At 48.4% G+C, this 15,761-nt stretch overlaps 1 protein-coding gene across 1 annotated transcript in view; it reads left to right on the forward strand.

Annotated features, from left to right (window-relative positions):
• The window catches only part of Dap (death associated protein), a 49,626-nt gene that overhangs the window by 10,795 nt on the left and 23,070 nt on the right, over window positions 1–15,761 (forward strand). Inside the window, exon 2 of the mRNA XM_021183854.2 lies at window positions 150–246. Coding sequence (XP_021039513.1) covers window positions 150–246 — 97 coding nt within the window. The remainder of the gene's footprint in view (window positions 1–149; window positions 247–15,761) is intronic.

Genomic DNA, 15,761 nt, shown 5'->3' on the forward strand with positions numbered 1-15,761 from the left:
GGCACTTAGGGCTCCACTGTGTCCAGTCTCCTCTATGTCACACCACCCTCCCGTGTTAATGATTGTCGCTCAATAACAGTGGCTCTCCACCTGATCCACAGGCAGATGCACCTCTACCCTGGTCACCCCTGCCTCTGTTTGTATTTCAGTGAAAGCCGGCGGGATGCGGATTGTGCAGAAACACCCACATACCGGAGATGGGAAGGAAGAGAGAGACAAAGATGACCAAGAATGGGAAAGCACCAGGTGAGGAAAGGCCGCGACTCGAGCAGACCACGAAATGACCACTCGGTTAAATATTAATGTCTGTTCTGTGCTTCTGGGAACTCCTGGGCTTCCAGCCCCTGTGCCATGTGTTTTCCTTTCCCATCATGATGCAGGGTTCTGTGCTAGTTGGAGAGAGCCGGTGTATCTGAAGCCATCCCTCTGGCCCACCTCCCTGTGCACCCTGCCCTCTTGTTGAGTCAGGGCTGCTGAGCCTAGGAGCTAAGCAGGAACATGGGCCTTACCCTGTGGTACTTTCCTCTGGGACTATGATGGTACACATAGCTTCCACCTCTCCTGGCAGGTCACCATGCTAGAATAGAGGAAATTGATTCTTGGGCTTGATGGATCTTTCTGCTCAGGTCTCTGCCCAGTCTAGAGACATGTGTAGTGCCTATCTTTGGTCAAGAGCTCTCTCTAGGGCTGCAGACTGAAATTCCTGGACACCCCATGATCACTCACACTAGTGGAATTTTAGCTGTTTACATAGAGAACTTCTGAGTTCAGAAATGCTTTGCAGGCAGGTCTGTAGTTAATAAGTTACTCTTTAAGTGGCCAGATGTGTCCCTTCAGTGACATCTCTGCCACAGCCTTCCTGAGTTCTGGATTCTGGTCACCCCTCTCTGTTTACTGCCGGTTTTCCTTGAAGTTTCTCATCTCAAAGTTTGGCTCGCTGTAAGTAACCCTGTCATAGCATAGTCACCACAGACACAACTGAATACGTCCACGTGGAAGAACGTCACAAGTCCAGTTCTCTGCTCAGAACTTGACTGCAGACAGTGTCTCTGCTATAACAGGAAGGAGAGGGGGAGTGGCAACGAAAGGAGGCGTGGAATAAGGGAACCCTTATTTCTGTGGTCAGCCTCTAAACTCTGGAGGGTGCAAAGTTATCTCTGTGTGCAGGAGCAAGACAGAACTATCACTAACATTTCTTCCTGACTGTCCTATGAGGTGAAGTCGAATAGCTGGAGGAGATGAGCAGCTTAAATAATGGAGAATGGGTGTCGGTGAGAGAAAAATTGGATGCGCCCGCCTTAGGTTACAGCATCTTTCTCAGCCCACAGGGTCAGCTCCCTCACCTCTGTAGAGCTTGGGATTTTGAAGCAAGATGATAGCAGATTTACATAGATGTGACCAAAGCATCTCCGTTATGCCTTCCTGAAGTCAGAAGGCTGTGTTCCTTGTGGGTCTATTAGCTTTGGCTTGGCTCTTCACCAGTGTAGGCTGAACCATGTAATGGGAGCCTATAATAATGGGAGCATATCTGGCAGGGGAGAAATCTGTGACTATCACACTGCTGACTTGTGTTGCCAATACAGGCATCAGGCCTTGTGCCCTGTGTGACGGTATAAGTTGCTACAATCCGGGCTGGCCTCAGACTCACAATTCTGCTGTCGCTTGAGTGTTGGACTCACAGGTGTGTGCCACCACACTGACTTACCATTGCTAATTTGTGGTGTGTAAGGGGCCTACTTGTTCCTGAGCATTCCAGGCACCTTGATACAGGATTCTCATTACTCTCTTATGTTCCCTGCTTGAGAGTCGGCTATTGTCCCCACTCCAGAATACCCACTCCATAACTCTCCAGAGAGTAGACTCAGCTTCCGTGGGCACTAACAGATAAGTGGCAGAGTGCAGGCAGCTGGCTCGTTGCTCCTCAAGATCAGCCTCCAGGCTGTGCTGCCCCACTGAGCTGCCGTTTGGGGCTGGACACTTGCTGACTCGGTATCTCTATGGCCTCTGCATGGGTGAAGAAAGCAAACCTTAGGGAGGTCAGCCAGCTAGCTCATGCATATCTAGTAGGGGCATAGAATTCAGCCCGAGATGCCCAGGAGCCCCTCGGCTACACAGAGGGCAGTCTGGATCCTTCCCTGTCTAAGGCGAGTTAGTTCTGAAAATCTGTTCTTCTCAAATCCGTAATCCTCTCTTACTCTGCACCTTTGCCATAAAGAGAGGGTGAAAGATGAGTTTTCAGCAAGGCTCCAGGAGACTTGGCTGGCTTCACTTTGTATATGGAAAAGCCTGCTTATTTTCAGAGTGTATAAAATACATCGTCATCCTCCTGGGTGTGGCACTGGACATGCAGTTTGGTCTCACACATTCTCACAGTCCTAAGCTTTTACATTCTTGCATGTTTTGATTGAAATGTTCTCCGAATATGAAAATAAGCACCCTGTCTGTCTGCAAACTCCTTTCTAGGCACTTCCTGGACATTTAAGACTGTTTACTGACTCATTTCTGGTGGCTTCCTTCTTCCTCTTGAAGGCAGAGCAGGGATTTACAGAGAAAATGAACACTCAGAGCCCCGAGGGGGTTGTTATGTGACCCAAAGAACCCACAGCCTCCCTGATAATTATTTCCTGAAGTAAGTTTGTGCGTCCCTTACTCCCTTAATCTTTAATTCTCCAGAGGTTTCAAAGTGATGCCTTATGTCATCAGACTGTATTGAGATGGTACATTTAAGGGAAACGGAATGTATCAAAACCATGAAAATCAGGGCTGGAGAGATGGCTCAGTGGTTAAGAATACGAGCTGCTCTTACAGAGGAACCCGGTTCAATTCCCAGCACCTACATGGAGGATTACAAACATCTATGACTCTGGCATGGGATCTGCTGACTCTTCTCACATCAAGAGGCACCAGGCACACAAGGTACATATACATACATGCAGACAGATGCCCATACATATAAAATAATAAGGTGTAATAAGAGAGAACCTTGTAACTGTTCTAAGACCACTCTCCTGGTGTTCCTTCTATTCTCTCTGTCCTCTCAGCACGCAGAGCCACCCCTTCCCCCTGTGTGTGTGTGTGTGTGTGTGTGCGCTCCTGCTATTGCCTCTCTCTCTGAGCTCCTGATTGTCTCTGGACTCTCGGTATAGCATGCTGGGAACTGCCTAATCACACCCCTCCAGAGGACCCAGCCTCCGTTTGTAGCACTTGCTGGTTTTGTGAGGTAAATACTCCCACACGGCCTGTTTGAAGTAGAAACATGATATCACTTAGCACAGACACGTGAAGAGGGACCTCTAGCCTTCGCTCACACCAGCATGGGCTCTAGCGTTCCAGGGACTACAGCCCCCTCGTGCATAGCATAGTTATGTTTGTTGTTTACAGTCCATAGTCTTGAAGAGGTTCAAAGGTATGAACTACTTTATGGTCCACTGTAGATGTCCACTTACTTATTCTGTCTTGTGTCCTCTATAGTGAAGGAGCTGAGCTTGAAAATGGGTTAAGTATGCCCCTCAGACACTCATGTGTTGAAATTCAGCCTCCACTGTGAGACAGTGAGAAAGTCGAAAGGTGGTCAGACTAGCAGGCCTGAAGAGGTGAGTGTGGTTTGGTATGTTGCAGCCTGGACCCGTGATGGAATTCCAGTGGCTTGACAAGACAGGACACAGGAGAGAGACAGAGACAAAGAGACATAGACAGAAAGAGACAGAGAGAGGGGGTGGGGAGGGAGAGAGACAGAGACAGAGAGAGAATGGAGTGATAATGTCCGATACTCCCTAGCTGCCCTGCATCTCCTAGGAACTCTCACCAGACGCAGCCCCTGACCTTGGATTAGACCATGAGCCCAGGTAAAGGCGCTTTTCTTTAACATTAGATGGCGACACTGTAGTGACAGAAAATGGACTAGGATAGACGGCCCCTTGGGGATGAATTCTTTCATCTCATATCCGCCTGAAAATGTATTTTCTGTCCTTCAACTTTGAAAAGATGGTGCATTTGTTAGCCTCCCTGTCACCCACCGTGACCGAACACATGACATAAACAACGTAAAAGGAGAGGTTTGTGCAGTGCTTGCGGGATGGTGTGCTAGCTCAGCCCCATGCTTGGGCAGCGTGCTGTGTTCGAGGAGCCTGCTGATGGAGGATGGGCAGGAAGTGGAGGGAGCTGTGGACCGTGGCCGTGGTACCGTCCCTGTGCTGGCTTTGTAGCCTTTCCTTCTGTCTCATGGCTGCCGTGATACAGGTCCCTGTTCTGCCACGCCCTCCCCTCGCTGATGAACTGAGCTTTCAAAACTGCAACAAAATCCATCTTTCATTCAGTTTTTTTCTGGAAAGTGTTTGTTGGTAGGAGGGCAGTAGCCCCCGTCAGTCAGCTCTTCCTTAGGGTGACCTGGGTGAGACTGGTACATCTTCATTCTAAGTCTGTAGATAGAACAAGGGCAATGTGTCCCAGTTGCATAACAGCGAGGGACAGGTGAGAGTCATCATTTTACCTGTGACTACTGGGAAGGTTGGCTGAGCCAGGACTGGCTCCATACCTCCTTTAGGCAGCAGGGTGAGCTCAGAGCATCAGCTGCACTCTGTTAAGCTACATCTGCTGGCATCCAGAAGAGAGCTGCAGTGTGGTGTCTGTCTGCCTCAGTGACTCTTCAGGCTGTCCCTTGGCTACTGCCCAGAGTCACAGATGGGTCCACTGTCATGGCGATGAGCTGTCTGTCTCTCTTAAGTTTCCTGGGCTGTAATGGCAGTGCACTGCAGGCTGAGTATGTTAAACACTATGATATCTTGTGTTATGAGAACCTGAGGTCAAGTACCAGCAGCCACACTGCTTCTGACATGCCAGGGAGGGATTTGCCCCAGTACCCTCAGCTTCTGATGGTTCATCAGTGTGCTGACAGAACTCCAGCCCTGCCTGTGTGGAGTCTACTAGTCACAAGTCTGTCCAATTCCATCTTCAAAAGGCTACTAGCCATGGTAGAGTAGGACTCACCCAAGGTTTTATGAGTTCACTTAACAAATCAAAACTGCATTGATGGTACTTACACACAAAGCCACATTCTGACACACTGTGGGCTAGCTCTTCAACATAGGTTCTTTGGAAAACTCCACCCCACTGACATTCCAAAGGCAGTGGTGGTACAGTAATCTATGAAGTTCCCACGGCAAAGGAGCCCCTCTGCCAGCTTTTACTGCTGTCCAGGTTGAGCGCCATAGCAACCTGTCTTCCAGGCGTCATGGATGTTCTGTGCTGACGGTGTGGCCCTACACTTTAATCTCACGCCCCATCAGTTTTAAAGAATGATTTCTGAATTCCTTCTGTTTGAGAGTTTGAGGAAGGCCTCACCCTGAAGTCTAGGCTGGCTCCAAACATAGCCTTTTGCTAGACAAACACACACACACACACACACACACACACACACACACACAAACATCTACAAAACAGAAGGCAACCTAATTGATAATAGTGAAATCAGCACTAGAACTTGATAGTACCATCAGCTAATATCTCCAAGGTCCTACCACCCTTGTGGTGGAGTTTCCCGTTAGTGAGGATGTGATTTTATATTTCTGATGACCTTCTGGGTAATTTCAGGTTTGGTGGAGGCAGACTGCATCTTGTCAGACCCAATTAGACCATTGGCATTTACTACGTTGTTGGTGATGAACTCAGATGTGAATATTTTCTTTCCTTTCTGCTCCCAAGTGCTCATTTAGGTTATCCTCCTTGTAAGCCACTTGCCCATCTTGAGAAACCTAGTTTAGTTAGATTCATTCCTAAGGCAGCATTTGAACATAGTTCTGGGCTCTTGGGGTGTGTCAAGGAAGAACTGAGACAGTTGGCCTCAGGAAACCACACATAGCTGTACATAGATTGCTGAGGGCAGATGAAAGGGTATGGCTTTGTGAGGGGTCACCCTATCTGCCCACGAGACCTAGTGATGGACAGTCCACCTGCAGACAAGTGTATCAGCCCACATGTTAGTTGGTGGCAATTTAACTTAGTGTGATTTGTTTCTTAGAGGCGACCAAATGTAATGGATTGGGTTCCCACACTCATCTCCCTCTCCAGAGTGACTATAACCATCTAAAACTCAAGGCTGCACCTTCTTCATTGAGTGATTCTCAGCCCCACCCAGTGCCCATCTTTTCATTGTGCACAGCAGAAGTTAAACCTTCCTTCAAAACACATGGAGCATGAGTTTTAGCCTGAGAGACAAGAACGTTGAAGATGTTCTAGTCAGAATCCCCTGTGAGCAGAGAGCAGGGTATGTGTGGCAAACAGCCCTGGCAGGCAAGAGTTGGCCGTTTCCTCTCATCCAGGTGAGCAGCCCAGGAGAGTTGTGCTAGTTGTGCAGGGAATCAAAGTGTCTCCGCACAGTGACGAGCCTGTGGGCTCTCATAAATCACAGGATTCTAGCTGGACTCCTTGGGTCTGGGATGAGAAAGGAGGTGTGAAGTTTCAGCTTTCCTTGGGGCCACACTGCTGGTAATGAGCTTTGAGGAAGCAGCATTTATATAACATCTGGCTCCATACCAGGTATGGAAACCAGAAGTGGTTTATCAGCTTCTCAGTGGTCCTTAGGAACCAGCTGCAACCTCCATTCCCGGAGGCCCCCTCTCAGCAGGTGGAGGGGAAGAAAGCAATGAGGCTTTTAACGTATGTCCACAGGAGGGTTGGCCTCTCCATACCCTCATGTTTATGGAGACTAGAGTTATCCTGTCTATCAGGAACATCTGCTTACCATAAACATGTGAGCCAAGCTTAAATCAACTCTCCAGCTTAACGTTATAAAATAAAATATGTAGCAATAACTACATGGAAACAAGAGCCTTGGTTGAGCCTACTGCCTTATGTCTACGTGAGCCTTTTAACTCCTTTAAATAAACCTCTTGGCTTCAACTTTCCTATTGCACAGCACTGAAAAAACGCCTAGCTGACTCTTTAAAGATAGAAGAGCCTTCTTCACCTTCTTGGCCATGTGCTGTTGTTGCTCAGCTTTCTTGGGGCAAAGAGGTCATTGATTTTGCTTATGTTCATCCCTCGGGACAGGGTTTAGTCATTAAAGGTAAATTATTGTAGACTGGAAGATTGAAAGCAATGTCACACACAAAAAAGGATCCTTACCTTTCACAGGACAGTGACTGTACCTGTGGACGCTGCCCCAGGAGTATGTATAGTTAGCATGTCCCCTCTCTTCATTCATTGTTGCAACCTAGAAAGGCTGTTTGTACCCAAGAAATAATAGTTCTATGAGAACATACACTCAAATATTAGAGTTAAAACAAAGAATTGTTACAAGGTACTGCCACAGCACAAGTGGACCTTGACTTACGGTGCCAAGTGAAAGAAGCCGGAGGTGAAAGGACTCAGCCTGCAGAATTCCACTGGTGGGTCTATGGCAGGCCCAGTTGTCCATTTGGAAGTAGAATGGAAGTCAGGGAGAGTATGGGGAGAATGAGGAGGGAGTGTTCAGTATAGTCTCATATGCTCAAAATGCAGGAGACCCAGAGCTCTGTCTTCTTTCTCACTGTGAAGACTGAGCACTGCAGAGCGGTACACTTAAAAAGGGCAAAGGTGGTCAGTTTTATCACATTCCTTACCACCGTGAATGCATAAGCACAGCAGAGCAAAGAGGCCCCCACCCGTGGCAGTGGTTTGGTAGCTCAGAAGCTAAACGACCCCATGACTCAGCAGACCCACCCCTAGGTGTTCACCGCTGAGGATTCAAAACAAAGGAACCAACTAAAAGCCCATCTGTGGATGTTTACAACACCATTGTCGATAAGAGCTAGTGGTGACACTGTGCCAAGTATCTATCTTGATGAACGGGAAGAGCGTGTTCCATCCATATGGTGCAATATCACCTAACCAAGAGAATGACTGAAGACTGAGTCTCGTTACGGTAGGTGAACTTGAAAACCGTTTTGCTAATAAGGGAAGCAGGCACCAGCAGCTATGGCTCTGGTATCATTTGTGGGAAATCTGTACACAGAAAGCAGCTCACTGGCCACTGATGTCTGGAGAAGAGAAGCCATACAGAACTGTGGCTTACTGGGTATGGGTTCATTTGAAGACGGTGAGGTGTTCTAGAGTTAGGTAGTGGCAATGGCCCCAAAGAAAATGAATTCAGCTGTCACACTGTACAACTCTTAGGAGGCTGAAATGATGATGGTTGTTCCCTATGCCTGATACCTCAGAAAGGGGGAGGGAGCCCGGGCTGTAGACCAACCAGCCTCAGTGTCTTAACTGGGAACCTGTACGTTCAAGTGCTGAAAGGACTTTCTACATGACTATGGCTACAATTCCAGGGGGACCTGGACTGTTCAGAGAAGGGGAAAGACAGATGCGTGGACTTGATGGTCTCATTGAGGAAGGGCAGGGCAGCTGAGCTGCACCACTGAAGCCCTGAACTCATACACTTGTTTCCTTGAGCTCTCAGAGGGCTGGCCCTCTGCCATCACATAGATGGGCCACATCCACAGGAATGGTACTCAGAAGAGGAAGCAGCCATCTCGTGTCTGCTTTTAAGAGCAAGAAGGTGCTATGCTAGAAGCCCCCTGGCAAAGCCATTTGTCAGGACTTAGTCACATGACTGTGCCTCAGATCCTTTTAGACCTATCATTCTCAGCAGAATGAATGTTTGGCATAGAGCCACATCTTTTTTTTTTTTTTAAGAATTGAAATATATTTCAAATATATAGTCAAAGATTTAAGCAAAGAATTACATCAACTCTGAGATGCAGAAACAGTCATTGAGAAACCTAGTTCTCCCTGAGGGGCCACATTGCATACAAGCAATGTAGGTGGCCAGAGGATGTGTTTTTAACTCTATTTGTTTCATTTGAAGTACTTTTTGTAAAAAGAGGCTATAGTTCATTGGATGAATTGGGGAATGTCACTTACCCTACTTGTCACCAAAGTGGTATAGAGCCACATCTTAAAGTGTAGTCATTATAGGCACCCTTGACGCTAACCAGATACCACTGGTTAAGTTTGCTAGAATACTGCTGCCCCAAGTCTTCTAGTGGATATGCATGGGACAGAGATCTGACATCCCACCAGCTGTCAACAGCAGCTTTCAGCTGTCCCCAGGGTGCACACAGCACTGCTGGGTGCCAGGTACTTCCCTGTGCAGGGCCTGCTAGTGATCTTGCATTCCCTTGGAGACTGTAAGCTTAGAAAATTAAAGTTATGTTATCACCAGAATGAAGTTTCACAGTAGAGGGCGTCTAGGGTTCTCTAGCTCCTAAAAAAAAAAAAAAAAAAAAAAAAAGCTGCATGGATCAGACAGTCTGACTCCATGTTCTTAATTCCCATGATGACAGCCAGGGCCTTGTTGGGGATAGGCGTGGGTAGAGTAACAATGACTGGAAGCGGAATGGCTGTCCTGGGCCATGGCTGAGGGGGCTATCTTATGAGTCCACCAGTGTGGGAAGCTCACCAAGCAAAGTTCCTGTGAGCGTTCAAGCAACTGAGCACTTCTGCTCTGCTGTTGGCTGTGTCCCCGGGGAAGGTGAGTTTTCTACTAAGGCAATGCTGGAATGGGACCTCCGCAGGCAGGACTTCGAGAGCTGTGGCAAACTTGAGCCTGAGGATTGGTAATGAGGACAGTGCAGTTGTCAGAGCTGCATGGTGTGTGGCCCAGGTGTGGTTGTCTCAGCCCTCCCTGGGACTCCACAAAGCAGAACCCCATGTGGGACAAGCGCAGCCCACTGGAGAAAAGTAGACTTGGTCTTAGATCTTTTGAGTATATCTCTTCCATTTCAGACAGAAAAAAAAAAAAAAAGTCATACGGCCACCGCTAGCAGGATTCATGTGAGTCATGAGGGGAGGGAGCTAGTTCAGTGCTCTGAGTTTGTGCTCTTCACAGGGAAGGGCTAGCTGTTGTCTTGCGGTCTTAGTACATCATACATCTCTATAAACAGACTCTTATAATTGATGGATTATAAAGCAAAGCCTTGTCTTGACGAATGATTCTGGAGATTTATAGCTGGGTGGGCTGCATCTGGCGGTGGCCTTTGCTGAATCACAAGGTGGTACCGTGCAATGAGTGGCCCCATTGCAATAACAGGAGCATGTGCATGTGCGTGCGTGTGTGTGTGTGTGTGTGTGTGTGTGTGTGTGTGTATTTCATGTCGTGGCACATGTGTGGAGGACAGAGGACAACTTAGGAGTCTCAGTTCTGTCCCACAGGGTCAGCCCTCAGCTTCAAACTTAGGTCATCAGGCTTGGCAGCAAGTGCCTTTACCTGCTGAGCCATCTCACTGGCCCTAGCACACCGAATCTTGATAATGTATGGGGATTAGTGCCAGTTTAACGGATCAGTGTTGTGTTGATGATGCTTCTGAAGAGAAGACCATGAAGCTGACACTGGAGTGAGGCCGGGATCACCCCCACCCCTTCCTTTTCACATAACATTACCATCTGAGCGTGTGGCTTCCCAAGGCTTCCAGGCTAACGCTGTGGGTTATGGTCGGCCATTCACTTTTCAGACAGGATCTATCTACTTCTGGTCTGCCATTAACACGAACCTAGAAGGCTGATGAGTTTATGCTTTTCTGGATAGATATATCTCCACACAGCGGAGAAAACAAAAACACGGGGCCAGCTGAGTAGAATGTTCCTAACTGACCAGTGAGAGCCAGGCCCTGGCGGGGTGGGGTCAGGGGTGTGTGTGTGTGTGTGTGTGGACTGAAGCAGTGCGGGTGGGCGTGCTTTACCCACACTGACAGGCTGGACAGACGCCTGAGGAATGTGTCAGTGAGGCTGTCACACGGCCTGCTTGACTTTGCTCAGTCAGGGTCCTGTGCCCTGCACACTGGCATGCATCTCGTTTCCCAGAAGCTTTGAGAACATGGAGCACAGGGTTGTGGTGGGGTGGCAGACATTGTCACCCATCCCTGGTGGAACCTGGGTCCTCCCAGAGCCTTGAGAATCCTGTGCTCTGATATTCTGAAGTGTCACCATCTCGTTAGAGCCAGGGACAGACTGTCGAGACAATTGGAGACCCAAAACAAGTGAATCAGAAAACCAGACTCCCTGTAGGTCAGAAGAACAATTCGTAAAAGACCAAATGTCTGTAAATAAATATCAGTGGCAAACAAATACAAAATAAGGCCGCACTTCTCTTGCGTTAAAAGAGAAAAATGAAAATAAAAAGATAAGCCGGGCTGGAGAGACGACTCAGTCAGTTGAGCACTGGCCATGAAGCATGGAGGTGGTTTTCAGTCCCTAGCACCCTCATAAAAGCTGGACATGATGGTGTGTGCCTGTAAGCCCGGCTCTGTGGGACGCAGTCCAGAAGATCCCTGAGGCTTGCCAGCTAGCTAGCATAGCTGAGCTGTAGAGATCGGGGCTCGCCGAGATGCCTGTCTCAACATAATAGGGTAGAAAGCCACTGGGGAAGATACCCAGTGTCAGCCTCTGGCTTCCACATGCCTGTGCACACCCGGGGCAGGGGAGGACATTTCCCTGATATTGTTTCTTTTTTATTAATTGTGTATTAGTTGGCTGTCTCCACCTTGAGCCTCCCAGATTCCTTGTTGAGCTCCTTGGACTGCAACCAGGGAATCCATACTTTCTTCTCTGCCCCTCACATCGTGAATGCCTGGAGACAGTCCCCTCCTCACTGAAAACAAGGCTGCAGCCCCATCCTGTATACACCTCACACCTCCTTGTTGTGGCTCTGCCTCAGCTCTGAACACTGGCCCACCAAGCTGGGAAAGACTTCCCAGATGACCTCTCCTCCTCTGTTCTTGGATGAGGGTGGTGGAGTTGGTGTTTGCATAAGTAGCTGGGCCGTCCTCTGTCATAGCACTGACTTGATCATGGCCGCTACTCTCTAGTCCTCTACTCGCAAGCTCCCAGCGCTGCTTCTCTCCTCTCCCGCTGTGTCAGCCACATGCTGTCCTGGCGTGCTGACAGTCAGCTCTCCATGGATACCTCACAGTTCTGCAGTCTGCATCCTTAGAGCCAGGACACACCACCGAGATGGCATTACCCTGAAAGGAAGCATTCCAGGTCAGAGAGGCTTGAGCACTGCCCCTTCCCAGATATATCCAGATCAGAGGAGGAAAGGCTCCATCTTTCACTCCTGAGATGGATGCTGGTGGTGTCTGCAGCCAAGGAGAGCTGTCTCTCTGTCTCCAGAGAGGAGAGAAGATGCACCAGAGCCCTGTGTAATATATCAGCCACCCTCATTTCAGGGGTTCTATCCTGGGAGGATCCCACTAGCATGCACAGGTGACATCTGGTCCTTGGGATGCCGCCGTTTTACTGTAGGAATTGATGCTTAAGGGGCTGCTGCTACAGATCACTGGCCTGGCTTTTACTCCCGTTTGTCTGGAAATGGTGGTTGTTTCCCATGAGCTGGGAGAAAAGAGAGACCTTAGATCTCTGTTCTCTCTCCCTCTCTATTCTCTCTTAAATCTCTTAAGTGTGTATACACAGTATGTGTGGTACACACACACACACACACACACACACACAGTGGTAGACTAGGGGCTTGACTATGAATCCTGAGTTCTGAGCCAGTCACCTTACCAGCAGTGTCCATCCTCCTCTGGGAGACAGGAGTGGGCAGAACCTCTCAGACTAACGTACTTGCAGATCACAGGCTGACCTTCATCCGTGGATCTGCCGGACCTGAGACGCCTTTCCCTTCACTCCAAAGCATACGCGTGCCCCAGCCTGTGCAGCGCCCTCCCTAAGAGGGAGAGCCTGCTTCATGAGGAAGTTGTTACAACTCCACAATGGACTTCTGCCTTTGGGGGTTCTCCTGAGGAGAGGAGGAGGCAGATACAGAAGAACTGTCCGCAGAGTAGCATAGAAAGTGTTTTTCATAGGACTCTAATCTGCTCTGCAAAGTTTGTCATTCAGCCTATTGAATCTGTAATTACATGGCATCCTCCCTGGGCCCTGGAGGATAAGAGGTTTAGAAGATTGTCGTGGATGTTAAACAAGCAATCCAGCCTCATTCAGAAAGCCTCATGACTAATAACGGCAAATGTAAGCTATGTTCAGACTCATCTAGGTAGTTTTTTTCCGTCTTCACATCTGCAGGAAAGCTGATGTGGCTCCGTTTTATGGTTGAGAAGTTCAGCCCAGAAAGGCTAAGACCGTGCTCTCGGTCACACTGACAGACTGACTGAGCTGGGATTTGGCTCGAATGTCTGATCTCAGAGGTGATTGTCACTCTGGGCACACTGCCTCTGTTCTGGTGACCAGTGGTATTTCCCCAAAGACCTGGGGCAGGTTATTGAGGAGAGGGTGTGGGGGTGGAGCATCTTTGCAGGATAAGGTTGCCTTACTGGGCACTGGTCTCCAGCTGAGATCATCTCAGAAGGGGACACTTCTGTAGCTTTCCACCTACCCTGAGTAGATGCCAGCATCGAGGTATACAGGGCACTGGAACAGTCGGTGTGTAAGTGTCGGTGCAAGGGGCACCGGCTTCTGTGGAAGGGGTTTGTTCTCTCAGCTGCTAGTGCAAAATGACAGCCCACACAGGAACCAACCAATCCAGGATCTGAGGCCCTGTACTTCCAAACTGGACTTACTGGTACACAGGAGGTCACCCCGATTTCAGAGCTGGGAGATGTAAGAGGCTGTTGCAAAGAAAAGAGATCAAGAAGGAAAAACACAAAGGGGGAAGTTTGAGTCGGGGTAAAAACTGCTGACTCATCGCCTCTAAAGCCCGTTAGGACCCTAAGTGGAAAAAGCTTGCCTTAAATGAGAAGGCAGTGCCAGTGGGGCCCGCAAGCAAAGCCAGCTGAAGAAAGAAAGGTTTGTTCTCCTTGAGCCAGAATCTGTACCATATGGGACTGCAGATGGGAAAGAAAAGTAGACCATCAAGCCTTGGCAGGTCAGAGCCCACAAAATGGAAATGTCAGGGAGAGGGAGAGGGAGATGCAGGAAGTGGGCAGGGCAGGGCAGCCAGCATCTCTGGAATTCCCAGGTGTCTTTGGGGTAGTTCAGACCTTGCCTATGGGTGCAGCTCCTTCCTTCTGAATGAGAGGCTTGGACAGGCCAAGCCAGGGAAGTGAGGAGCCTTCTCCCCTTTGAGCCTACCCTCTTGCATCACATGCTGTGTGTCAGGGAGAGGTTTCACCTTGGTGCTTGAGCTTGACTCCCGATGTACAATTTCTTTTGCAATCATTGACTACATGTGTGATATGTGTGATATCAACTACATGTGTGATATGGACTACAAGTGTATCGACTACATGTGTGATATGGACTACATGTGTGATATGGACTGCATGAGTGATATGGAGTACATGTGTGATATTGACCACATGTGTGATATTAACTGCATGAGTGATATGTACTACATGTGTGATATCAAATACATGAGTGATATGGACTGCATGTGTGATATGGACTACATGTGTGATATGGGCTACATGTGTGATATCGACAACAAGTGTGATGCTAATTAAACAACTCAGGGCTACATCATCTCGAAGAGTCAGAGTTATACACGGACTATTTTCATCTTACACAAAGAAAAAGAGCCCTGAACTGCCTGGGATTCTGGATCATGGCCCCCAGTTGTCCCTGGGGTCTTGGCCCATGCCTTCTGGGTGGCCCCAGGTAGATCACTAAGCTTTGGCACCTGTCTCCTTGTCTAGAGCCCAGAATTTTTACATGTGTCTTTTTCTCTTCTGTTTGTGGTAGCAAGAAAACGAGATAGAAGTGAGAATCTGTAGTTTTGACAAGCAGCCAGAGCTCAGCATGCATTAGTGGCTGTCCATATTTGTGAGATTCCTGGAAGAGCTCAGAAAGCAGAAGTTGGTCTACAGAAAGCTTGCTGGCTGGTCCTTGTAGAGATATCTCTATTGGGAGGCTAGTTTCCTTCCAGATGTTTAAAAATCACTCCACTCCAGGATTAAAGATGCTGTAAAGTTTTAATTTTAAAATACTGGGATTTATTTATTGTGCACATCAGAGTACTTTGCCTGCATGTACATATGTATAGGTATCTGCTGCCTGAAAAGGTCAAAAGAGAGCATTGGCTCTCCTGGACCTGGAGTTACAGATGGGTGTGAGCCTCCCTCCATGTGAGGCCATAGCATGAAGTGCTGTTAACATGGGGCCACCTCTCCAGCCTCATGCTGTAAAGGCTCCATGGAGAGTTATTGTTCAACGTTTATACAGAGCACAGGAAGTAGATGATGCTGTGCCCAGTCATCCGTTAGTCCCTCCTTACAGGGTCACACAGACACCCAGACAATGCACCATTTGTATTTTGCCATTTGCTGCAATCATCTTCCAGACAGACACCTGGCAAACACAGTTTAACAAACAGCCCCTGAGGTGCAGAGCTGCATAGACAAAAGTCGCCTTTGCAGCATCCAGCATAGGTGTTACGATTCGACAGTCTAATGAGGGTATGGAGAAGGAGGCACATGGTAAGATACACAGCCACTGTGGTCCAAAGACTTATAATGAGATAGGAGCCTGAGTGTCTGGCCTGGAGCCTATGACAGAATCTCTCTCTGAAAAGGGCTGTGGTAATTAGTGCCTATAGCTTGCAGTCTCCCTTTACTGAAAATGCTCAGGACCTCTTGAGGGGTCTTTATTGTTGTTCCATTATCATTTGTTCAGCTGTGTACATATGTGTCAGTGCACGTGTGTACATGTATGTCAGTGCATGTGTGTACATGTGTGTCAGTGCACGTGTGTACATGTATGTCAGTGCATGTGTGTACATGTGTGTCAGAATGTACATATGAGTGCAGGTAGCTGGAGGTCAAGGTCACCAA

This window comes from Mus caroli, chromosome 15 (assembly GCF_900094665.2).
Source record: "Mus caroli chromosome 15, CAROLI_EIJ_v1.1, whole genome shotgun sequence".
Classification (NCBI taxonomy): domain Eukaryota; kingdom Metazoa; phylum Chordata; class Mammalia; order Rodentia; family Muridae; genus Mus; species Mus caroli.